The sequence below is a fragment of the Myiozetetes cayanensis genome, unplaced genomic scaffold (assembly GCF_022539395.1).
Source record: "Myiozetetes cayanensis isolate MyiCay16 unplaced genomic scaffold, myiCay2020 scf16, whole genome shotgun sequence".
NCBI lineage: Eukaryota > Metazoa > Chordata > Aves > Passeriformes > Tyrannidae > Myiozetetes > Myiozetetes cayanensis.
Genome location: NW_026087270.1, coordinates 10,350,429 through 10,375,706, shown reverse-complemented (window position 1 = coordinate 10,375,706; position 25,278 = coordinate 10,350,429). Strand labels below are relative to the sequence as shown.

General features: G+C 59.3%; 1 protein-coding gene across 1 annotated transcript in view; it reads left to right on the top strand.

Annotated features, from left to right (window-relative positions):
• Nucleotides 1–13: 13 nt before the first annotated feature.
• WWP2 (WW domain containing E3 ubiquitin protein ligase 2) overlaps nucleotides 14–25,278 on the top strand; it is a 35,118-nt gene continuing 9,853 nt past the window's right edge. The window contains exons 1-10 of the mRNA XM_050311197.1: nucleotides 14–60; nucleotides 2,538–2,621; nucleotides 3,264–3,411; nucleotides 3,693–3,811; nucleotides 8,800–8,937; nucleotides 9,696–9,792; nucleotides 14,201–14,376; nucleotides 16,727–16,943; nucleotides 21,388–21,477; nucleotides 22,334–22,508. Coding sequence (XP_050167154.1) covers nucleotides 2,552–2,621; nucleotides 3,264–3,411; nucleotides 3,693–3,811; nucleotides 8,800–8,937; nucleotides 9,696–9,792; nucleotides 14,201–14,376; nucleotides 16,727–16,943; nucleotides 21,388–21,477; nucleotides 22,334–22,508 — 1,230 coding nt within the window. The 5' untranslated portion in view covers nucleotides 14–60; nucleotides 2,538–2,551. The remainder of the gene's footprint in view (nucleotides 61–2,537; nucleotides 2,622–3,263; nucleotides 3,412–3,692; nucleotides 3,812–8,799; nucleotides 8,938–9,695; nucleotides 9,793–14,200; nucleotides 14,377–16,726; nucleotides 16,944–21,387; nucleotides 21,478–22,333; nucleotides 22,509–25,278) is intronic.

Below are 25,278 nucleotides of genomic sequence, written 5' to 3'. Positions count from 1 at the left end.
TCACGTGGAGGGCCGGGGTCACATGACCGGAGCCGGGGAGCGGGAGTGGAGCGGCCGCCGGTAACGGGACGGGACGGGACGGGACGGGTTGGGTTGGGTTGGGTTGGGTTGCTGTTGGTTGGGCCGGGCTGGGCCGGACCCAGCTTCCCTTCCCGGTACGGCACGGCCGGCCCGGTACCCGGGCGCTCCCGTCCGGCTGACGGGCAGGGCCTGCCGGGCGCCCCGGGCTCCGCCCGGCCTGTGCCGGTACCGGCCTGGGGTCCCGGCAGGGCTGCCCGGCCCCACCTCCCTTGGCGGTGTCCGCGGGCCCGGCCCGGTTTGTGGAGCGGCACCGGCCGGTCCCGGGACGGGTCGCGGTGTTCGCTCCCGGGGCGGCCCCGCGGGTGACTCCGTGTACGCGGGGAGTGGCAGCATCGGCCGCGTCCCCGGGAGGCCGGGCCGGGCTGTCGGACACGGGAACCCCGGGAGGAAGGAGGCCTCGGCCTTCCAAGCGGGATCCCTCCGTTTGGGGGTGCGGGAGCGGGGAAGGGGCGAGGGGAGAGCAAAGCTGTGCCTGGGGAACGGCGCTGGGCACCGCGGGTCTCTGAGGGCCGAGGGGTTTGACATGGCCGGGGATGTCAGAGCCAGTGACAGCGAAACGGTGTGGAATCGGGAAAGGAGAAAATGGGGAAAAGAGGCAGGATTTGAAAGAAAATGGATAGAGGCATCCCGGACGGGACAGGGCTGGGCACGGGCTGGCATAGCAGGGGCAGTGCCCAGCTGCTCCCTGTGCCATGGGAATGGCACCACTGGAATCTTGTGATTGCGGAGCTGAGGAGTCACAGTAGTCATGAGGATGAGCCATATCCAGTGTCCTCAGGGCAGGTCGGGGTGCTCTGTGGCCGGGAGAAATGGAGTAAGTGTGTAACAGCGAGTCAGCGAGCATGGTGAGTGACCCCCCCAGCGAGGGGCTGGGGTGTGTGGAATGGAGCCGGGACAGTGGCCGGCCATGCCAAAGGAGGATTCCCAGGCAGAGCTGGGGGCTGCATGAGGCACAGCTAGGGAGAGGGGATTTCACTGGGAACCTGCCCAAGGGATGGAGCTCGGTACAGTCTGATGAGGGTGTGGGGACAGGGCAGGGAGGAAACTACAGCACAGGGAGAGGGGCTGGAGATGTTGGAGATGCTTCTCTCCTTTTTCTGCTTGCCCTGATCAGGGAAGGGAGAGGTTGGAGGTACCCTGGTTGTGGCCAGGCAGAGGGGGAACTCTTTGGTTTAGTGTCATGGGAGGAGGTTGAATTTGACCCTGCTGAGCGCTCACTGCTGCTCAGGGTGACAGGTGAGGCTTCTCTTTGCTTTGCCCAGGTGGGCAGCGAATGCCCCCGTCTGCCCTGCTGTGTTGGGGTCTCTGGGCTGTGACCTTGACCTCTGTCCTCTCCAGCTTCTCCTGGAATGGTGGGAGGAGGAGGCAGTGAGCCCAGGGCTGACTTGTGGTCCCAGCACCTCGTGCTCCTGTGTGATGTGTGACTTCACCCTCTGCTCTGTGGTCTGTGGTTTCGGCAGAGGCCTGGCCACGTGTCCTGCCACCCTCCCTGGTGTCACAGCGTGTGTCCTTCCTGCCTGGGGGTGACATGGAGGGGAAGGTGCAGCAGGAGGGGCAGGTGGAGTGCCATGACAGGACGTGACACCCAGGAGGGAGGAAATGGTGGGAGTACTGGGGGACCAGGGGCTCTGGGTGTGCAGCTGGGCCTGCCCCGTGCCCACAGCAGCTGCAGCCCCAGGCCCCTCTGCCATTGCTTAGAGTAGACAGGATGAGTTTTCCCGTAGGATTTCAGGAGGAATTTTTTCCTGGAAAGGATTGTCAAGCATTGGAAGAGGCTGCCCAGGGAGGTGGTAGAGTCTCTATCCCTAGAGGTGTCCCAGGAATGACTGGACGTGGCACTCAGTGCTCTGGGCTGGGTGACAAGGCGGGGATCGGTCACAGGTTGGACTCGATGGTCCTGGAGGTCCTTTCCAACCTTAAGGATTCTGTGGGATTCCAGGATGAGACCAGGGCTGCCCTTGAGGGATGTAGCCATTTCCCTGTGCTGTGACGGGACCTCGCTCTGTCCTACCAGTGCCACTGCTGTGTCCCTTCTGAGGGATCCCACGTGTGGTGACGTGTGGGCTGCTTGTGAGGCGCTGTCTGTGGGGCAGGGCTTTGGTGCCTGCTCTGTCACCTGATCAGCACTGGCCTTTGGGTCAGGGGAGCTGCAGTGCTCAGACAGGATGTCTGGAGGGCTGACACTGCCCAGCTTGTGGCTGTGCCATTGAGGAGGGTTACTGTCCCAAAGGGGGTTTCTCTCCCAAGGACGCAGTGTTGCCTGTGGTGCAGGGCTGGTTTATCAGGAACCAGAGGGAGCCTGTGTTTCCTGGGTGTTGCCCATCCCTTGCCCAGTCTCCTGCCATGTGGGTTACTCTCAGTGGCACCCAGGCTGTGTTTGGGCCCCAGGCTGGGACCCCAGTGCAGCCCCGGCTCCCTCGGCCCGGTGCTGAGGTGCCTCCTCTCTGTGCTTCCAGCCGGGGGTGATGCCATGGCCGCTGCCAGCTCCAGCAGGGCCAGGGCCGGGCCGCCCTGCGAGAAGTCCCAGCTCTCTGTGAAAGGTGGGTCCCGCTGCCTCGCTGGCATTGCCTCCGCTGGGAACGGGGGCTGTGTGTGCTCTGCTGCACCCAGGCTGGGAGCCCTTCCCGGGGGAGCAGGGGCTGGGGTGGCCGGCACTGCCCTGTGGGCTGGGCTGGGCTGGGCTGGGCTCCTTCCCCGCCCGGCTGCCGTGGGGACGTGGCTCCGTGGCCCTGCCAGGGCCCCGCCGGTGCTCTCGTGGCCGCGAGATGGCTCCCGGCACCTGGAGCCGCATCCCCTCGGAGCCTCGTCCCCTCAGAGCCTCGTCCCCTCAGAGCCTCGTCCCCTCAGAGCCTCATTCCCTCAGAGCCTCGTCCCCTCGGAGCTGTCCCCGGCTCTGCCCCTCTGCCCGGCCCTGCTGGCCCGGGGGTGCCCCCACTGCCTTGCCCCCACTGTGCTCCTGTGCCCTGGGGCAGGGAGGTGTCTGTGGGGACAGTGACTCCCCTGCAGCCCTCAGGAGGGTTGAAGGTGGGGCCAGGCAGTGATCAGGCTGGTGACGGCCATTGCTTCCTGCTCCCCTTCTCCCAGTGCTGTGGTGAATGCTGGTCCCCGAGCTGGCAGGGACGGGGTGGGGGGTGAGGGCAGGGCTGGGGGCTCCCCCTGACCCCATGGCTGTCCCTGCCCAGTGGTGTCCGTGAAGCCCAAGGCCCAGAGCCGCCCGGCACGCATGAACTGCTACGTGGAGGTGGCTGGAGACGGGCTGCCCAGTGAGACCAAGAAGACAGGGAAGCAGATGGGCATCTCCGAGCTGCTGTGGAATGAGATCCTCACCCTGTGAGTGCATGTGACCTCCTGGTGTGGAGCTGGTGCCAGGGCTGGCTCCCTGTGCTCTGCTGGGCTGTTGGCTGGGGACATTCAGCTGTCACAGAGCTTTTCCCCCTGGACAGTGATGCTGTCAGGGACAGCCAGGCTGGGGGGGCAGCAGGAAGGGGGGTCTCCTGTTGCCCCATGGCCTTGCCCACCTCCCTCTTCTCCCTGGAGCTGGCACTGCCCGCTGCCCAAGCACGGAGCAGGCACGAGGCCACGGTGACAGCCCCCTTCTCTGGTCTCTGCAGGAACGTCACGGCTCAGAGCCACCTGGAGCTGAAGGTGTGGATCTGCCATACCCTGAGGAACGAGCTGCTCGGCACTGCGTCTGTCAGCCTCAGCAACCTGCTGCGGAGCGGTGGGAAGCGTACGTACCAGGGTGTCCCACGGCCCCCCTCGATGGGGGTCCTGCCCCTCACCTGCCCGGAGGAGAGGGGTGGCCGCAGCAGCTCCTGTGCTCCCCGGGAGGGAACAAGGTGCCATTGTGCGGCTGGGCTGGGGGCCGGGTGTGACGGAAGCTGTACCTGCGTCAGCCATGCCCCCGTCAGCCGTGCCCACGTCAGCCAGGGTGCTGCAGCCGGCTCGGAAACACAAACCCCTCTGCTATTTGCTGCCGTTTGCGGTTGCCAGAGTGTGGCTCGTGACAGCAGCTCCCACATAAAGGCGGCCATTCAGGGCCGGGGCGGCGCGAGCGGCCGCGCGGGGCTGGAAAAGGCTGTCTCTGTCTATTCCAAGCAAAGCTTGTGAGACACAGACCTGTTATTGAGCAGGAGAGGGGCCTCCTGTGCCTCAGGGGGATTCGGGGCTGGGTCAGACCCTCCACGGTGCCGGGGGCTGGGGTGGGCTGCTTCCCCTGGCATTGCCGCTGCAGGCTGTGAAAGCACACCGGTGTCCCTGCCGCACTCCCTGTGCTGGGCAGGCTGCACCTGGTCTGGGAGTGGGACACTGAGGGACATGTGGGAGCTGTGCTGCCACCGCTGTCACCTCACAAAGGCCCTGAGGACCTGAACGCGTGCCCCGGGATGGGCTCTGTTGCTGGGAGTGAGGTGTCAGACAGCCCGGGGGCTGTAGGGGCTGTGCCCCGGGGCGCCCTTCCCTGCAGCTTTCCTTGCCAAGGTGTGCCGATGCCGGCTGGGCTCCTGGAGCCGCCTTGACTGCCGCCCTACCTGCGGGGGCACAATCGGCTCTTTCATTCCCAGCCTCCCAGGGGGCTGTGTGGAAAATGAATGGAAAAGGCAACTGGCTGTTCGAGCTTGTTCGTTAACATCCACCAGAAAAAAAGTGTCAGATTTTTCCTTGACGCCGTGGGCTGGGAGGGAGGACTCTTAAAGCTGCAGAGCCTACCCTGGCCTGCCAGGAAGGTGCTGCCATGGGCTGGGGGCAGCTGGCACTGCCTGGGCCGTCTGCTTCCGTCTGCCCATCTTGTCTGGGCTGGCATCTGCTCCCTCCTCTTCTCTGCAGGTCACTGCTCAGCCTTCAGGCTTTGTTGCAGCTCTGACTGGGGCATGGACTGCTGTGGGTCCCCTGGTGGTCCCGTGGCAGCCTCGAGACCCCTTCCTTGGGGGCTCCTCACCTCCTGGGAGGAGGGGATCCCATTCCCTCTGCCTGCCAACCTGGGGAAGGGGCTGGGTCAGGCAAGGGCATGCGAAAGGCGTCTGGGATTTCAAACCATCCCTAGTCAGACACTGAATGTGTGTGAAGCAGCAAAATGTGTGTGCCCTCTATCACTGGAGGGGCCTGACTCTCCTCTCCCCATCCTGGGAAGTGCTCCTGCCAGGCAGCAGCCCCTCTCTCTACCTTCATTGGGTTTGTTACCGTTTTGATAAGGTTCTCTGTGGGTTCCCGGTGTGTGAGTGTAGCTGTGGCCTTCATTTTATGTTCCTGTCATTCCGCTCAGCAGGCAGGAATGGGTCTGGGCCGGACGGTGACGTCCTCGGCTCCCGCCTGCCAGGATGTTGCTGGAGCTCCCCCCGTTTCTGTCAGCCCTCCTGCCAAGCATGCCTTGCTTCAGGTGAAAAAGTCTCCACTCCAAGGCCTGGAGCTTGGAAAAAGAGCTCAGTGACGAGGTCTGAGCTCACAGGAAGGCTGGGAGAGCCTCTGGAGCTGACAGCCTGGCTGTCGCAGGAGCTCCTGCTCTCCGGGCAGGGCCAGCCTGGCTTTGGGGCTCCCAGCACTTTCCAACACCTTGGCAGGGCCTGCAGGGCTTCTCTGCTGTCAGGCAGAGCTCTCCCGCCTCCAGAGGGATTGGATGGGAAGTGGAGAGGTGGAGCAGAACGGGGTCCATCACCAACATGAGCTAGAACCTTCCAGGAGCCGAGCTGCTCCAGGGCTCCTGTAAAGCATCTCGTTTTCCATGGCACAGCCCCTGCCCCGGCCCCTGAGTGCTGCCTCTGCAGAGGCACCTCTTGGTTCCAGGGAGCTCCTGGTGCTTCACCCGAGGGGCAACCCCAGCTGGCCCCACACTGCAGGCTCTGTGGGACCCCATACTGGGCCCTGCTGGTTTTTCCTGATCCCACTGTGTGCCGAGTGGCACCACTTTCCAGGGCTTTACAAATCCCATAGAGTCCCCGCTGCTGTGCCCCAGGCAGAGCTGCTGGAGGCATGGTCTTGTGGGACCCTCCAGGAAGCCAGCAGCAATTCCCAACCTCTGGAAAGCTGCAGCTCCACCCCGTAAGGGCTGTGATGCCAAAGGAGCTGTGCTGTGCTGCGTGCCCTGGCAGCTCTCTGAGCTGGCTTGCTGTGGCTGGGATGTAATCCCATAAAAGTGGTCATCCAGCCAGTAGGTCACCACAGGAGTCAGACAATGCCTGTCCTATGTTACCTTTCAGAGGAAAGCAGAAGTCCAGGGCTTCCTGGTTATCCCTGGCAGATAAATGGGGTGGGACATGGTTGTCTCTAAGCTGGGTCAGCAGCATGGGCAAAGCTGCACTAGGGAGACTTTCATGGGACAGTAAAGATTACCCCTTCCCGTAAACTCTGGGTTCTTCCTTGTTTTGGGAATGGCTGCAGAAGGTCTAGTTTTCCTCCTGCTTCTCCCCATAGGGACTTGTAGCCACAGCATGGGGTCATTCCTTTGGCTGTGGGAATTCACAAAGGCTGAGCCAGTCTTCACCTGCTCAGCACCAGGGAGCTTTGATCCATCCCAGATAAAACCTGGACAGTCACATGGAGCTGTTGGAATGGGACCTGGCCTTTGCAGTGAGACTGTGCAAAGAGGGTTTGGGGAGATGAGAGAGTGGGAAGTACCATCTGGCTGGCTGTCTGGAATTCTTCCTGGATGTGTGCATGGAGATGGAGCCATCTCAGACAGGGTGCTCCAGAGGGGCTGCCTGTCCCGTGTGGCAGCTCCCTGGGGTCAGACACGTGTGGTCTCTGGGGGTGTCAGGGGCTGGGTCTCAGCCCGGGGCCGTTATCGCACTGGCTGCTCCCAGCCTCGTTTCTTGGAACTGTAAATCCGCTTAATGGGCTGGGTGGGAATTCCAGCTCACCTCCGCTAAATAGGAGCTCTGATGCTGCGTGCGGGGCACTGGAAGCAGCTGAACTGAGACCTTATTCAGGACCAAATCACCCCCCGACCCCCTCCCAAAATAATAATAATCCCTCTGACATTCTGGCAGCCGGTGGGACAGAGGCAGCCTTTGTGCTCGGCCCTTCGGGGGACCCGCCGTCGGGGCAGCAGCAATGTCCCTTTGTGCGTCCTGCACGCTGGACGGGGACAGGGAGGGGAAGGTTCTGCGAGTGTTTATTTTCTTTAAAAAAGCTGGAGGGGGGAGAAGGAAGCCGGCTGGGAGGTTCATGTTCACATCCTCCACTTGGAGACACCTTGTCTTTGCGCCTCGGCCGGGCGCCCACACAATGAGGGCTTGTGCGGCCCTGGAGCGCGGCGCTCACGGAGGGGGATGGAGGGACCCTGGAGAAAATGTGGATTCCTATGGCTTGGAGGAGCCAGGGGGGAAACAGGGTCTGGATTCGTTCTGGTTTTTGGCTGTGCTCAGTAGCATCTTCTGTCTCAAGCTCTTAAAACCGCCTGTGAGGTCGGTTCCCCTTGGAAGCGAGTGGAGAACAGCTCTGTGAGGCAGAGGGGGAGACCAGGCTCAGCAGAATCCCATGATGGGTGGGTGATAAGTGACAGAGCTGAACTCCAATCTCTGTGCTGTACCCCCCATGAGTGTGTGCCCCTTCTGTGCAGGGGATACCTGTATCCTTGGCACGACGAACCAGAGACTTCCCTGAGATCCACAAGTGCAGCCTGTCTCAAAGCCCTGTCTTTGCCACAGACCCTTTGTCGCTGGGTTTTGGGGTGTGTTGGAGGAGGGGGTGGTGAGTCCCAGCACAGACAGCTTGGAGCTAGAGGTAGGACAAGGGGTCCGTGGGTGTGTACTCCCTCCCTCCTGCTCCCACTGGCAGGAACCACACCCCATCCCCGCATCGCACCGGGACAAAGCAGGTTGCTAAAAAATGGTGCCGTTGTGTCATGAGCAATCCGTGTATAATAAAAATATTATTTGAGCAAATGAGTCAGGAAGTGTCTGGGCCGCTGTCCCAGGCTGGCGCAGCCTTCTGTGGTGGAGCTGGGTGTTTCAGTCAGGCTGGCTCTGGCAGGCGTTGCTGTGCTGGGTGGGTGCTGTCACCCAGGGGAGCAGCCCTGCCTGCCCATGGGTGCTGAGGGATGTGCCTGTGCCCCCATTGCCCCTAGGGACCAGCAAACTCTTGCTAAAGCTGCTGAAGCCAAAATGGCTCCCAAGGGTGGGAGTGGAGCTGGCAGCTGTCTCCAGGAGCCTCCCAGACCGTGCCATCCACTCCAGAATCTTCTGTGGAGGCAGTCCAGTGCCTCAGCATAGTGTTTGGAGTGCTCCTGTTTGGGAACAGCCCTCTGTGCTCTGTTTTTCAGTGGAATTGATGCATGGGGATGTGGTGGTTGCCATGATGAAGGACCCTTCTTGCCCCATGTGTCGTGTTAAATCCCTTGATTTTCCCACCAGGATCTGCCCTACAGCCCCAGCTCCAGGACCTGTGAGCAATGAGGGTCTTGGCTGTGCCATAGCCAGGGCTCCTGGGGCAGCTGCAGCCCCAGTAAAAGGCTGGTGAGGGAGGGTTTTCCTCGAGAGAGGGTGATGGGGCTGACTGGGGATCCTTGGGCAGTGCTGGAAGGTACCTATAGGTGTGAGACCAGTGCTGATGGTGCTCACTGGGACAACTGGCCCTGAGGGAGCAGGCACCTTCAGGGGGTGGAGGGACCCACCAGGGGGTGGGCCAGGGGGCTGATATGAGAGCTGGACTAGTGGAGCCATGTCCATTGCAGGTGGGATCCCGGTGGTGACTGGTGGTCTCTCTCCCTGTCCCCTCTCTCCACAGTGGAGAACAGGCAGCTGACCCTGGACCTGCAGACGGAGAACAAAGGCAGCGTTGTGTCGGGCGGAGAGCTGACGATTTTCCTGGATGGGCCGGCTGTTGCTCTGGGAAGCCTTCCCGATGGCAGTGCCGGCACAGAGGGTGAGTGCCCAGCCCCACGTGCGTGCAGTGGGTCCAGGCACGAGGCGCTGAGTGGGGAGAGGAGGGTGCTGAGCCCATGGCCCTCGGCACCCCTGGGCGAGTGACCCAGGGCCAACACCTGCCTCCTCTCCCAGGTGAGGCTTAGGGTGCCAACCCTGCCTGCCCTGGGTGCTCACAGGCTCCTGCGGAATTGGAGCAGGAGCATCGATGGCCTGGGAGGAGCACCCCTTCTCCAGGCCCTCCTCCAGCCATCCACATGGATCAACCCCTTCCCTTGCTGTTCCTGTGGCCTGTGGAAATGGTTCCAGTGTTTCCTGAGCCATGCAGAGCAGGGCTCCCCATGGGGACGCGGATTGATGGCTGACCCATGGGGCTGCCAGGGGAGGGAGCAGAGCTTGTGCTGGACAGGGGCTAGTTCATTGCTTTCCCCTGGCTCCTTCTCTTCCTTGCTGGGAGACAAAACCTGTGAAATCTAGGAATCTTGGATGTGGCTGCTCTCCTAGTGCTGCCAGTTCTGCAGAGTCCTGTGTTCTGCTTGGAGCTATGGGGTGCTGTGGGCGGGTGGCTGTGCCCTCACACAGCAGTGGGAGAGGAGAGAACCCAGCATAAAGGTGGGGTATCCTTGGGTGCTGGGGGTGTGTCATGCAATAGGTGGGGCTGTTGTGCTTTTGGGGTTCCTTTCTGGAAGGTGGGAAGGAGGGAAGAGCTAGTAGGTATCTCAGTCCTTTTCTTCACCCTCCTGTTCTTCCCCCATGCAGGGTCCCAGGCGCCCGGACGGGATCCCACCAGCACAGCTGCAGCCACGGAGGGCCGGCACCAGCCTCCCAGCACCAACTGCTTTGGCAGCAGACCGAGGTGAGGGCCCCGGGCTGTGTGTCCATTACTGAGGGATTGCTGTGGCCATGTCCTCGTGCAGTGCACCCCACTCCAGATCTCCCAGTGAGCCCCTGCCACAGCCCATGGGAGAGGTGGGGCAGGGGTGTCCTGTCCCAGGGGACAGCAGAGCTGGGGGTACAGGGGGGTGACTGTACAGATGGGCTGTGGCTGACTTGAGCCGAAAGGGTTCGTCTCAAGGAGTATCAGGCCTGTGATGGCCTAGAGAGTTTCACCAGTGGCTCCACTGGCAGCCAAAGGAATGGTCTGTCTGGAAGTGGGGTGGGCTGTGACAGGCAAACCGGGAAAGTGGGACCCCTTCAAATGGGGATCATGGGGACCCCCAGCTCTTCCCTCGAGCACAGCCCTGGCCAGGCACTGGGAAGCACAATGTCCCTCCAGGCAATGGTGACAAGGGGACACTTCTGAAAGTCCAGGAGCAGAAGAAGCAGAGCTGCAGGGAAATAACAGCTGCTTCCAGAGGAAATGAGATGCTTGGGCAACAGGCCATCCTGTGCCTGGCTCAGTGCCCTGCCCTGCCTCCTTGCTGGGCTGGAGTGGTTCAGCGCTGCTCCTTTTGGAGCTGTGGTTATTGGGAGACGTGTCACACTGTCAACATGGAGTTGAATTTAACACCTATTTATATTTCCAGAGCGTGGCAGTGGCCCAGCAGCCGGTACAGATGTTCTGGGTAGGAGTGTGGCTGTGGAGAGGGTTCCTGCAGCCTGCCCGTGGGAGGTTCTGCATGGCCCAGGCTCAGGAGCACTCTCAGCTACAAGCCCCCCATCTCAAGCTCTTCTGCTCCTTCTTCGTCTCCTGGGCACACACCAGAGATGATGGTTTTGGCTCCAAAAGTGACCCTGTCCTTCCATGCTGTGTGTTCATCTTCCACCCAAGGAGGGAGAGGGGCAGGATGTTGGGAGTAGGCTGTGAACACAGTTTGTGCCCTTTTGTGGTGTCTGCTCCTATTGATTCCTGCTGTCCAGGTGTTAAATCATTCTCAGAGGTGGGAAGTGCTCAGTGACCTGACAGAGCTAGGGCTTGGCAGGCACTTAACAGCTCTCAGTAGGTGCTAGAAAACCTGCAAAGAAAGTTCTAGTTTGGGAGGCTCAGCCTGGTCACTGCCTGCTGCCCCGTCCTTGCTGCTTTTCCATGGGATGTGAGGAGTTTCGTCTTTGAGTGGTGAGGTCTGGCCAGGATTTCTGCAGGGCACCTTCAGACACCTGCCAGGTGTGCCCACAATCATTCCAATCCCACGTCTGCCCTCGCACGGGAAATTTCCAAACTGGTCCTCAATCCATGCTGCGCTCTCCTGAATTTAGGGTGTTCTGGACGTACCTGCTCAGGTTGATGTGGTACTGCTCTGTGGGGCAGAGCACTGCTGGATGTACCCACCGTGAAGGCAGCTGCCTGCTCCGGCGTGGAACACGGTTCCCTTGCGCTTGGGAATTCTGTGTGTTGGTTGCTGTGTTTATACACAGAGCTGTGTTTATTTTCTGGGCTTGGTGATGGATGCTGGCAAACTCACTTGCCGGCAGGATGGGAAGAAAAGGGTCATTCTTTGCTCCTCAGCTATTTCTACACTGTGCCCATGAGGGAAACTGCTTGGTCAGGCTTCTCTTTCTTCTCCTGAATAAATGTCATCTTGGGATTTGCTGCTAATCTTGGTGGCAGGGTGTGAAATTCCACAGCCCTCTGTGCAGGGAGAAAACAGAGCCCAGAGATCCTCGTCTGAGGGCTGGGGCTGTGGGTGCCACGACCCCTGTTTGTCTTGTGGAGGCCCTGGCACAGGTTGCCCAGAGAAGCTGTGGCTGTCCCATCCCTGGAAGTGTCGAAGGCCAGGTTGGATGGGGCTTGGAGCAACCAGGGATAGTGGAAGGTGTCCCTGCCCATGGCAGGGGGTAGAATGAGATGGGCTTTAAGATCCCCTACCACCCAAACCATTCCATGATTCTCTCATTTGGGTGCTGGGGGACATGGCTGCCTCCTCCCTTCTTGGCAGGAACAGGGGGAATTTCTCATCCCTGTGTTTTTGGGAGCTGAACTCCCACTGACCACATGGCATCAGGGTTCTCCTGGTGGTGGTCCTGCCCTGACCTCCCACAGCCAGAGCCGGCTCCTGGCTCTGTGCTGTGCCCTTCCTCCTCTTCAGCCGCAGTTTGGGTGCTGAGTGAGACCGAGACATGCTGCCACCTCTGCTGGCATGTCATGCTGAGGCCTTCTGGCCACCTCAGCTAGAGAAACGGGCCATTCCTGGGTTTCGTGGCCGGGGTCTGTGTTGGCCACTGTCGTGTGGGGGTTCTGCCTTGGCAGAAGTGGGAGAGCTGAACGGTTGATGTCACCTGGCTGATCCCGTTTTCCTCTTTGGCACCGTCTGCCCTGGTCCAGGTCAGGGTTGGGGCAGCCACCTGAGGTCCCCTATCAATGGGGTACAATGGGGGTCTTGTCCCCCCCTGGAGAGGGGCTGCCCCATGCACAGCCCGCTCTGTCCCACCATCTGTTCCCACCCATGCCTTGCCTGGTTTTCTCCCCGCTCCTATTTTGGGCGCACATTCCCATCCCGCCGTGCTCCGTGGCCTGGGTTTGTTTCCAGTGTCTATTAAAAGACAATGCCCAGATGGGAGCACTCGTGGGAGGGCTGGGCTGGGCTGGGCGGCGGGCCGGCTAATTCAGGCTGGTAACCCTGTGCCTCCGCCTGGCAGCCTGGAAACATCCTGTTTTGGTTTCTAAAAACTGCCTGGGCAGCTCTGAGCTCATCTGTGCTGGAAGGGCAGGGACCAGATCCGTCCCGTGCTGTGGGGGCCGCTCCCGGTGGGACTGGCTGGTGCCACCTGCCCACTCCCCTCTGGCCATGGCTCTGGGGGCTGTGCTGCCTCTGTCCTCACCATGGGGTGACTGTGGGGAGGGGGTGACTGTGGGGAGGGGTCCCAGCCAGCTTTCAGGAGGTGTGTGATGTCAGCATGCCCCACTGATGGGGCAGTGAGGGGCCATCTTCACCTCCTGACAAGGGAAGAGGAGCCTGTTCTGCACCTGCAGATGCTCCAGGTCCCCAGGTGCTGGTGGGCAAAGCAAACCCCCAGCATGGAGCCATGTCCAAGGGTAGCCAGGATTTCTGGGGTGAGTTCACAGTCTGAGGAGCCCCTTGAGGAGCCCCTGGGTGGGACCACCCTCCTGGGAGTCCATGGCTGGTCGAAGGGATCACAGCAGCTCTGTTCTGCCCCATGGCTCTTATCTGACCTATTTCCAACAACCATCTCCTGCTTTCCCATGTCTCCTCCCGATCCCAGTCCTGCCATGAGCTGCTCCCCAAGGAGAGAGGCTTCGGAATAAGTGGGAGGAACCAAGGGCTTGCTGGAGCTGGCAAGGGTGGCATGACTGATCTGTGCCCTGTCGCTGCCAAGCTGCTGTCCCCTCCCAGCGCCAGCACTGACACTTGGGGACAGTTTGTGGGTTTTGCCCTTTTAAGGGTAGATTTTGGCTGGGGCAAACTGACGTCCTGGTCCCTGCAGTCCTCACTCTCTGTGGTTGCTGCCCTGGCTGCCAGCCTGGGTGGAGGTGCTCAGGCTCTGCCTCTGCCCTGCCCCCAGATTTGGGAAGGCAGCATCCCCCTGCCACCCTGTCTCCCTGCCCACTCGCAGTAATGAATTCTCAAGGTGAAACCCAGCTTTTTTGGGAAGCCTTCGTGCTGCCTTGGGAGCCGAGGGTGGTCTGAAGGGGAGTGTGCCAGGGATGCTGCAGGTCCTCTGCCCACAGAAGTTGGGCTGCCCTGGCTGTGGGGACATGGTGGCAGGTGAACTCCAGTGTGACACAGAGACCCCCGAGAGATGGAACAGCTGCACCTGAGCCAGTCACAGCCTGTGCTGTGATTTCAGCTCCCATCTTTCCCAGCTGCTTGTTCCCTCCTTTTCCGGGGGCCATGGCTCTCTTGGCAGCAGTGAACACTTGCACCTTCCTCACCTGTTTCTGTGCAAGGCCTGGAGCCGGGTGGGAGACACCACTGAGGATCCCCTCTGTGGTGCAGGAGGTGGGGCTGCCATGGGATCTCCCCTGGGATCTGCAGGGGTGCATGGAGCAAGCTGCTTGGAGCCCTGGTGTCCTGGGGCTGCGAGCTGGTGTCTGGCCACGAGTGACCGGGGCTGTTCCTTGCCATGTGAGGTGACCACCCGTGAACAAAAGCAAGGGGTTGTCACTCAGGTGGTTCCTCCGTGGGATTCTGCCACTGGCAGGTTTCAGCAAGCCGTGTGAACCTCTGGGCAGTGCCCTGAGTGGAGGTACATGGCTCCATCCCACCCGTTCCCGGGGATGGAAGTGGCACAAGACTGAGGCAAAAAGGCAGGAGTGGGGTTTTCCATGTGATGTCTCTCACCTCCTGTGTTCTTTTCCCTCGCAGGACGCACCGACACGTGGCTGGAGTGGCCAGGGGAAACACAGGGAGTGGAGAGCAAAGTCCCAGCGCCAGGAGCCGGCACCGGCAGCAGGCCAAGAGCACACAGCATGCCAGCATGGCCAACGGCACAGCCAACGGCACAGCCAACACCATGGCCAACGGAGCGGTCAATGGCACAGGTGAGCCAACGCTCGGGGAGGTGGGGGCCAGAACTCAGCGAGATTTATGGTGAAGAAAATGAATTTCTGCTGAGATGATGGATCTTGTAGTGCCTGGGAGTGTCCTCCCTGTGAGTTGATTGATTTTTTTATTGCTTTTACTGCTGATAAGCTGGGCAGCTCCGCAGAGCTCCCTCGTAGGATTGGTGCTACCTGTCAGGAATGATTGCTGTGGCTCCATTCTGGAGCCCCCAGTTCCAGGTATTTAAAAGGATACTGGGACAGCGCTGATGCCACAATAAGGAGGACAGTTGTCACTGCTGAGTGGACTTTTTTCAGGGTTCAGCTGAATTTCCCATCAGCCTTAAGTGAAGATCTGAAGTGGGAGAAGCAGCTGCCTGTGGAGCATCAATGAAAGGCACAAACCCACCTCTCAAAGGGTTCTTAAATCAGAGGGTATATTTGGAAAGGTTTCTCTTGTCTTTTCTTGGGTTTGTCCGCAAAGCCCTGAATCCCTTGTGGAGCAGGACTGGGGCCTGCTGAGTGCCTGACTACAAAGTCACATGTGACTGATCTGTTTTCCTTCTCTCGCTTTCATGGAGCATCTCCTGCTCCTCTGCACTGAGTTTGCTTTCGTGGGAGATCTGGAAGGAAAAGCAGAGTGCTTTGTTTAGGAGAGAAGGAAATGTTTTGTTTAACCCAGAAGGAAGTTGGGGTTTTTTTACATTTCATTGGGAAGACCTGGAGCAACGCAATGTCAATTTTGCCAAAGCTCATTTTTGCCAAAGCCCAAACCTCCTGAGTCTCCTCACTCTCTGAACACTCCCTCAGGCTGGGGACAGGGATTTTGTTCCCAAGTACAACTTGACTCCTTGGCTTTGGTTTGTTTAAAGCACGTTTTACTGGCCTGGCCACAGCCTCCCCAGTGGCTTTATGACTGTGCTGTCCTTGTTGGTGTTTACCACTCACACCCTCTGTGCCTCCCACAAATCCTGTCAGTGATGACTTGAGGATGGGGAGAGGAGTGTTTTGGCTGGCTGAGATTAGTGTTGGAGTGCCTCTACAAACCATCCTCTCGCCCCTTAGTTTGGTACATTTTGGTGACGTAGCCATGTTTTTCGAGCAGGCTGTGGCAAGAACATCCCTGTTACATTTGTCACTCTCAGCTGTAGTTTCAATAAAAGGAGATTATTCCCAGGCGTGTTTTCCCCACAGTCACATTGTTCAGCCCTTGCTATGTTCCTCCTGGAGCCCTTCCTTATCAGGTGAACTTTGGATTGGCTTTTCCCTGCTTTGTCCAGGGCTGTGATCAAACCAACCATGGCATAGTCAACTGGGTCATTCTGCAGGTTCCTTTTGGACACTGGCACAGCGTGACTGAGGCTTCTAAAACTGCCCTTTCCCAGGCTTGCTGGAGATGAGAGGCAGTCAGGGACCTCCTCAGCTGGCTGCCACAGGACTCTGGTGGACTCTTGCTGCTAACCTGGAAATCTTCCTCACCCTCAGGTGCTACCTGGGGGCACCTTCAACTGCCGCTATGTCCCAGGATCCCTCTTGTGCTGGAGGATGTTGTCCTGGCTCCTTCCAGCTGCCAAGCAGAGTCCTGAGCACTCTGCCTCTTCTACAGAGTGTATGTAGCTCTTCAAGTCTCCCATCTATGGGAGTTCATACTGATTTTTCCTGCAATACTTCTAAATATTTGGGCTTCCCTTATGGTTTTCTGCATTTCTCAGCTCTAAATCATGGAGCTCTGTCTGGATCCCATACTTTGTTCCTTGTTCCAGGGTTGTTTCTAAAACTTCTGCTTTGCCACACCAGCCAGGATGTCTTGTAGCAAAGGTTCTGCTCAGATGGGCTGCCAGATCTCAGGGTTTTGGGTATCTAACAAGTATTTCTCAAACAAATTCCCTTCCATTTTTTTGCTCTGCATTTTCTTCCTCATCATTTTGCTTTGTAGTTTTCCTTTGCTTTGTCTCTTCCCCTTCCCTTTTTCAAAAGTTCACTGGAATCCAGCACCGTTTAGCTCTTTCCAGTGCTGTTGACTTGCTGAGCCTGGGTTTCATTCTGCCTCAGGGGAGATGCTGCACCCCCAGTTTCAGAGCTCCTGCTCATTCCCTGAGTTCCCATCAGGGATGCAGCATGTTTCCAGTGGCTGAAGAGAAACTGAGCACAAACAAATATCCTCTGCTTTTCTCTCAAGATGGAGGCAGTGGTTCCCAGAGCGATCCGGGTGATGCAGGTGCTGCCTTTGCTGCAGGCCGGGAGCACCGTGAGTCCCGTGCTTGGGTTGTTGCCCATGTTCTGCTCCCGGGAGGATCTGCCAGGCCCTATCCCATCCTGGATGCTGACCTCCTGCCCTCTGCCCTTCCAGTGAACGGGGATGCTGTGGGTGCCGTGGACACTGAAGAGGACAGGCCGGCAGCGGGGCTGAATGCTCCGACCCCAGCGGTGCCTGGCACGACCGACGGCCCCACCACTCCTGCCCCTGCTGCCCTGCCCGGCTCTGGAGAGGCCGAGGAGGCAGCATCTGGCCCCAGTGCCCCCCCGGCCCGGGCAGCAGTGCCCGCCCTGGATGCTCTGCCCCCTGGGTAAGCTCTGCCTTCTGCCTGAGACTTCTGCATGGTGGATTCCTGTGGCCCTCGGGGAGGGAGGCAGGGCCCTGGAGGTGGGGACAGGAACAGACTGGGGCAATGCTGTGGGCTGGAAGGAGAGGCTGTTTGAGGGAGGGAAGTGCTGCCCCAGGAGCTGGTGGGGATGCTGGTACTCAGTGGAGCAGGGGGGTCCTGGGGCAACTGTGGGGATCTGTGTGCCCTGCTCGCCTGGCCCTACCCCCTGCTCTGCCCATCTGCTCATGATGGACTGCCATGGATCCTCTGGGCCACTGGCTGGGCTGTGCCCGCGAGGGCTTGGGGCAGTAAACAGTGGATGGCAGCGCAGTGCCAAGCAGCCTCTCAGCATCCATGCAGAGCTCTGTGCTCTCCTGTGACTGCTGAAGGGATCAGGCAGAGGAAAACACCTGGGAGAGTGAGCGTGGATTTCCAGGGAGCTCCCACGGAGCAGGAGGGCACGGACATTCTCCAGGGACACTGTGGGGCATTGGCCACTGCTGAGGGCAGGTGGGCAGGACCCTCCAGTAGCATGCCAATTCTCCGTGGTGTGGATGCTCCTCCTCCTCCTCCTCCTCGGGATTTGGGGAAGGGGCTGGAGGAGAGCAGGGAGGGGCTGAGCAATGCCTGTGGATGTGCTGGCTTTGGGGGGGGCAGGGGCGTCTGGGCTCAGCCCCCTCTGTGCTACAGCTGGGTCGTTCTCCCCTTGTATCAAACACCTTGAATTCTTGGGGGGGGGGGTGAAATGAGCTGTGTTTGGGATGAAGGGAGCTGTTTATTTTCCCTTGGCTGAGGTGATGCCTGAAAGGTCAGGGCCTGCTCGCGTGTCAGTCACAGGTAATTAGGGTTAACGGCTCAGTGTGCCTTTATGCCGGGTGTGTGAGGCGTTCTGTTCTCCTGGCCTGGGCGCTTCCTGTTTCCAGGCAGCTGGAAAAGTCCAGTGCTCTCAAAAAGGCCTTTATTCCAGGCAGATCTTGTGCCTCTTTCTGCTCCTACCAGGTAGACTGAAGGGCTCCTTTTCCCCACCTGGGGTTGGAAACAGGCTGTTGTTTCTTTCCTGGGGTGGAGGAGCCTGCAGATACCTCATGACTGGGGATTCCAAAGGCTCGAGAGGCTGCAGGCACTGCTTTCTAAGACATGCCAGGATGGATTTACCTGGTCCAACCAGGTATAAGAGTGGCCCTGTCCTCCCCACTCCTGTCTCACAGACCAGAGAGCAGAGTGTGTCAGAGCAGGGGGAAGGAGGATAAAGATGTTGTGCTTTGTAAGATGGATAGAGAGGAGCAGTAAAGGAGTAGTGAGCCATCCTCCAGGCTGAGCTCCCAGAATTTGGATATTTGGAGACACCTTTGATTAGCACTTTCTGTGTCTGTTTGTCCCTTCCTGACAGTGGGATCTGTAGGGGGAAGAGGGCAGCCGCTCTCTGGCTGTGCTGCGTTTGTGCTGTGCTGGGCTGGCTTGGGCAGCACTCACCTGCTTGGGATCAAGGTCTTCCCAGGTAAAGGAGAGCAGAGAGTTGAGTCTGTTAAAACCCTGAGAGCTGCCAGACCAGCTCCTGGGCTAATGGGGATTTACTAAACTGGAATTGCACAACACACTGTGTCCCGGGGGTGGTGAAAAGGAGCTTCTGGGGCTCTCTTGAGCCCTGATCTATGATGGCTGGTATTTGCTTGGCTCACCACACCAGGGAATTACTTTGACTGGTGGTTTGGGGCCCTGAGTGGGAGATGGGGATGCAGACTAGCCCCTCGCTGGCCTGTCTCTGCTGGGATGGCTGTGAGGGAGCACTGAGGAGCCTGTGAGGGATGGCTCCTGCCCTGCCACTCACAGGAGCAACATCCCCTGCAGAGCTGCCAGTCATTCCAGTTTTGGTGTCCCTCCTGCTTGCCCTGCCTCATTTTCCATGTGCCTTCCATCTGAGGGAGTGTGAGGAGCACTCACTTCAGCCTCTGGAGGGTGGCCCCAGCCTCCCTCCTCATTCTGGGCTGTGACAGATGGAGTCAGAGCGCTGGGTTCATGTGGGGATTTGGAGCAATTTGCTCTGCTCAAATCTCTGGGCTTCAACATCTGCACCAGGTGTGGTGGCTCAAAGGCATCCCTCACACAACTGGGAGTCTGTCCTAGGGGCTGGAGGGTGCTGGAAGGAGTTCTGAGTAATTCCAGCCCCAGCAGTGCCCAAAACCTCCTTCACATCCTCCGGGCAGAGTGTTCACTTACGAAGCCAGGCGTGTGCGGACCCGGCACAGCAGCCACAGTGCCTGAGGGTGCAGGGTCCTGGCTCTCGCTGGGGGTTTCTGAGCGGACTGATAGCAAAAGGGGGCAGGGGGGCGTAAGAGCCGCTGGCTTCTGCATCTGGATCCTATCAGGGATGATCCTGCACAGGGACAGCCGGCCGGGAGGGGGGTGTGTGCATGGCGCTGTCTCACCCGCACAAAGAGGTGCATTATGCTGCCTGGCAGGAGCCACAGGGCTGTGGTTTCTTACATAAGGAGGGCGTTTTGTTTGGACTGCAGGGTTGTCTCAGCTCTGCCACTTCCCAGTGCCCACGGTTCCTGCATCCATGGCCATCATGAGCCTTTGGGCAGCTGCAGGGGAGCTGGTGGGAGCCATCGTGTCAGGCACTTCATGCTTGCAGTGTGATGCAGGTGGGGAGAGCTCTCACTATCCAGGGCTCCCAAAACCATGGATCTCCTGTACTGGTGGCCATGTGGAGCTGGGCAGGGTGGTCTGAGCGAGGATGGGATATCCCCAGTGTCCCCATCTCCCAGGCTGTTGCTGTGTGTCAGCAGTGACTGTGGTTCATCACCAATGCTGGGACTGCTGCCCACAGGGTGAGCCAGGGCTCAGCAGAGTTACTTTGCAGATCACCAGGGAGCTGCTGGTGAGGAGCTTGTGAGGTCATTGATGTTTGTACAGGGTGTGACACAGGGACACAGGACATCAGTCAGTAGCTGCCACCACCAGCAGCTCTCCCCAGTCCTGTGTGGCTCTTGGCAGTCATGGGGCACCCAGAGGGGTATCTGAGGGATCCAAAAACCTGGAGGAATCATCACCATGGGATTTCTGGTCTCTGCAGCCACAGGAATGGTATGTGGGGGCTTGAGAGCCTCTTACCATAAAGGACTTCGAAGTCCTCAGAGCCATATGGATCAGAGAACCTGTTAATGAATCTGGAGGACCTGTCCAGGGCAATTCCACATCCCTGCCTTCTCTCTGAAGATGCCCAGGGACCTGCCACCATCCATCTCACCTAAGACACACTTGTGTCTTAGGACATCCCAGCTGTGCTGGTTTTCTCTTAGGGATTTCAGTCTTGTTTTACCTGTCCTAGTGCTTTTAGTGACCAAGAAGCTGGGCAGCGTTAGGCTTGGCAGCCCCTCACCCTCAAAGGTGTATGGGCCACAACAGGTCCTGCCTCAGACTCTCCATCAGGGATACCCACTGGTGTCCTAGATCTGTTCCAGGGAGGAGACACAGTGCTGCTGGCTGGTAGCAACACTCTGCAGCCTCTGCAGAGGCTGGGGTGATGGTGACCTGTGTTGCAGCAGGTGTGTGGCTGAGGTCATTATTTGATGGCTCCGTTGTCCCCTGGGAGGTGTGAGGGTGAGCCAGGATGGGGCATCAGTGCCTGGAGCAGCTCATTCCCCAGGGCTGCCTGCTCTCTGCCACTCTGGGCTGGCTCCCCTGCTGTCACAACAGAAGCTGGTATATTAATTTGCTTGAGCTTTTTGTGATGATTAATTGAGACAGAAGATTGAATGGGGAGAGAGGCCTTTGGGAGCAGGAGTGTGGCAGGAGAACACTTTATCTGTCAGCAGCTGCTGGCTTGCCTCCCTCTGCTGCAGGATAAAAGCTGACAGGAAAGCACGGGCTCCACGAAGTTTTTACTTTCGCCAGGGTAGATTCATGAATGAATTCAGGCAGAGAATGGTTCTAGTGTGGCCCTGTAAAGCCAGGCTCCCTGTCACACGGGCTGTCCTCAGGGGCCATTCCGACTCGAGTGCCGTGGCCACACGGTGTGTTTGAGCCGTTGCTGTCAGCAGTGAGCCTGAGGCTGCCAGGTAGAGAACCCAGCCCCAGCCCAAACTCAAAGGCTTCCCTGTAAAGACATATTAGGGGAAACTCAGCAAAAACTACATGAAAAACACAGGGCATAAAACTGACCCTGTGTGAATTCTTACGCCAACCTTTCTGGGGGAAATGAGGAATTTCTGGTCCAAGTTCTGCGTGTTTCAGAAGGCAAAGTGCTACAGCCCCTCTCCCATAGTCTCCATCCAGCAAGGCCAGCAGCTGCCATGCAGACCTGTCAAAGTTTGGAACACTGAGGATGTGAGAAGGGGGGCTCACTGACCCACCAGGTGCAGCTCTCTGGATGTTGTTGGTTCCAGCAGGGATCACCTGCCTCAGGATTGTGTTTTTGTTGCAGGTGGGAACAGCGAGAGCTGCCAAATGGTAGAGTCTACTATGTAGACCACAACAACAAGACCACGACGTGGGAGAGACCCCTTCCTCCCGGGTAAGGGGCATGGGGGCACTTGGCACCTCAGACACTGATCTGACTTGCAGCTCCTGGTGAGCAAATGGGCACCTCAGAGTGCCTGAATCTGGAGCTGGACCCTGGCCTCTCTGAGGGCTCTCTGGGGTTCTCAGCCACACTGGGGTCTGCTTGTGCTCAAGGAGATGATGCTGCTGAGCTCCGTGAGACCTGCTCTGCAGAACTCTTGTAGATGAAGGCCCAGCTTCACCTGCAGGAGTGTCTTCAGGTCACAGCCCTGAGGCCATGTGCCTTCCAGAAGTTTGTGTAATTCTCACCTCTTTGTGCTCCTAGAATCAGAGAACTGTTGTTGTTTGTGCAGGTCTGGAGTGACCCAGGTGTGATGGGTGAAAGGGAAACACAAACCCACTCGTGTCCTCCCTGGGAGCCTCTGGTTCCTGTGGGCACGCACTGCCTGCAGCCAGGCTGTGATCTCTGGTCCTACCACAGCCTGAAATCCGTGTAGGGTTAAAAGGGAGAGGTGGGTTTGGGAGTACCCCAGGTATGCTCCTTCCCTCCTGCCAGGTCTCCAAACCAGTGCATTGCCTCCATCACAAGTCAGCAGTCCTGGAGGAATGCTCATGACATCCTGGTGGGAGCTCTGCTGGTGCCTGAGCATCCTGTCAGGCTTCATGTGCCCTTGCAGGAGCTGCTTCAACAGTTACCAGTCCTTTGTATTTCCTTTTGGTGGATCTTTGTCCAAAAGAGTCCCTTCAGCTGTGAAGCCACTGGTTATGCAGGAACTGGGCACAGAGCCCTCGTGTTGGAGGGTGTCAGTCCACAGGGCCCACCTGGCTGTCTGCAGACACACAGTGACAGCTTCCTTGGGTGCTTCCAGGTGGGAGAAACGTGTGGATCCTCGAGGCAGGTATTACTATGTGGACCACAACACCCGGACCACCACGTGGCAGCGCCCCACAGCCGAGTACGTCAGGAACTACGAGCAGTGGCAGTCGCAGCGGAACCAGCTCCAGGGGGCCATGCAGCAGTTCAGCCAGAGGTTCCTGTACCAGGTGAGAACTGGGGGTGGCAGGGTCTCACTTGGCTCTCCTACTGGTCTCACCTGGGCTGGCCTGTGAGCCATGGAACGTGGGGAGGCCCTTGCTGGGCTGCGTGAGGTCTGTGGACTCAGCGAGCTCAGTGGAGCAGTGCTTGGATGGGAGCCCACAAGCTCCTCAGCTCCCTGCAGAGACTATGAGGGAGTGACTTTCTTTTTATAAATCAGCTTACACAGCCCTGAAGGGTGGTGGGAGGTGTCCTCAGCAGCCTGTCCCTGATGTCCCTCCAGTGCCAGTGTGGTCAGGCACAGGCTTTCTCCCATGGCTCCCATCAGGCAAGCCTTGCTGCTGACCTGCGAGGCAGATGTGTGCTGTGGGAGCTGAGCAAGTGTGGGAGTCTGGTCTGTAGAAGGAAGGGAAGCTCTGAGGGCTGAGCTTGTCCCTCCCCAGCTGGGTCTCCATCAGGCTCAGGGCAGCATGGCTGGATCCTGGGGGCAGCAGTATTTGCAGGTTCAGGGTACAAGTGCTGACACTGCGAGGGGCTGCAGGATCCAGGGACCAGAGAATGCAGGGAATGAGCTGGGCTTGGCCAGCTCCCTCCTGCTTTCTCTGCTGCTTCCCCTTGTTCCTGCTTTGGGCTGAGTATCCACATTTCCTTGCTCAGGGAATAGTCTCTCAACCATTCTGCTCCTGGGCAGGGACCACTCTTGTCCTGGCTGTGCCTTTGCTGTGGAGCTGGGCCCTGGCTGCAGGGATGACCAGCACCTCTGCTGAGCTGAGCAGTGCTGGTGGCTGTGGGCTGCAGGATGAGCACTGCTTGGGAAAGGGCCAGGCTGGAACGTTCCCACTCCCTGCAGTGGTGATCCAGCCTGTGCTGTGATGAAAGGAGGCAGGGAGGGCAGGTGGGCAGAGCAGAGGGACCAACCTCTCATCAGTGTTCAGCTGCTCAGAGAAAGCCAGGAGTCCCAGCTGGGAATAGAGTGAGCTCAAGGCTCCAGGAGGAGCTGTCTGGGAGAGGGCGCAGGCAGAGCAAAGTCCATTCTGCATGAGACACAACCAGGGCTGATCCTGGGGCTGTGGGAGCTGCTCAGCCCCTCTCCTCCCCCTGCCTGTCCCTCCCTGGGTGCCTCACCAGCCCTTCCAAGCCTCACAGCAGGAGCTGGACCCCCATGACTGCTACCCCTGCCTGCCCACGCTCCCTACACTCAGTTCACAGGACCCCAGTGGAGGTGGGGGCTGCGGGAGGGGGTTCCACCAGGGCCAGCAGGGCTCCAGGGCTGTCACTCACTCCCTGCCAGCACCAGCCTTGGAGCTGCTCCAGCGCTAAGTAACGCCCTGGCTGGGCTCTGGAGCGCCGAGGGAGGGACTCAAACTCCAAATTTAGCCTGATGAAACGATTGTACTTTTTGTTTCAAGCTCTCCTGCCAGCAGGGATGGTTCCTGCTCTGTCTCCTGCCTTGCGGAGGCTTTCTGTTTCACTTGCCCCCCTGCACCCCCCCTTGCCAGAGAGGATGGTGGGGAGGAGAGGAGCAGCGAGGCAGAGCCTCGGGAAGGCACAGTGTGGGGGGCCGGGGTGCAGCCAGGGACCACTGGCCCAGCAGGCACCCCTGTGCCACATCCCTTGTATGGAAGGGTCTCTGGCATGGGGGCCCAGGTTGTTCCCGGGGAATGTGGAGAGCTGCAGGAGTTGCCCAGAGCTCTGTCCTGTTAGTTTTAATTAGCTATTTTTTAGGTCCCCATGAGGTGGTACCTCTGGACGTGACTGGGCTGCGCGTCTGGGCAGCCTGTCCTGACGGGAGGGAGCGGACTCTGCCCCAAACCCAAAGTCTGCTGGTTGTGCCAGGCGGTGCCTTCTGCCTCTAATCCTGGCACACAGGGTTGGGTATGAAAGACACAGCTTGGAGGGGCACACACTGCACCAGCCCCGTCCCTGACGTGCCCCAGGATATCCCTGAGGTCCTGGGCTGCCATGGGCTGCCCCGAGTTTTGGTGTCTCTCTTGGAGGGGGGCTTGCCCCTGTTTTCAGGCGGGAGGGCCGGGTCTTGCTGTGGGTGGCATTCCCTGAGCCCGGGCTGACTCCGATCCATCCTGGCGCGGTGGACTGGGACACAGCCCCGCTCCGGCAGCTGAGTTTTGGGAGGTGAAAATGCCTTTTGGGTAATGATACCTTTCTTATTTAACCATTAAAAGCACTTTCAGACCTCCTGCTCCCTTGAGCCCCGACTGTGGGGCTGTGCCTCCATCCCCGGGGATCCCAGCGGAGCTAGGGGGGGGGCTGGCACCCACCAGAGCAGGACACCAGGACACCCCTGGTTGGGGCTGGGTGCCGCCGGCGGCCCTGCCCGGCCCGGGGCAGGAGAAAGGGGCTTTGTGCGGGGCCGCGGGGGCGGGGGCGCGGGGCCCGTGTGCGCGGGATGAATGCGGGCTCAGTGCATCCCGCACCCGCGCCCGGCCCGCGCATGGAGGAGGGGGCCGCCATCCCGCCAGGAAGCGCGGGGCGTGGACAGCGCTTGTGGGAATGATTTCATTGGAAAGGCCTGCGATATTTTTTCCCCTCTTGTGTGTGGTTCTTGGAGGAGGCTGGAGGTGTATCTGGAGGGGACGGCGGGAGCTGAGCAGCCGCGCACATCTGGACCCCTCCGGCCGTGCCGCTGCCCTCGGCGGGCACAGCCCCTGCCCCGACGCCCCTTGGCTGCCCCAGCCCTGCTTAGTTTGGGCTTTTTTTTTTTTCTTTTTCTTTTTTTAACCCCCCTTGAACGTGCAAGTTTTTTTTAGTTCCCTGGGA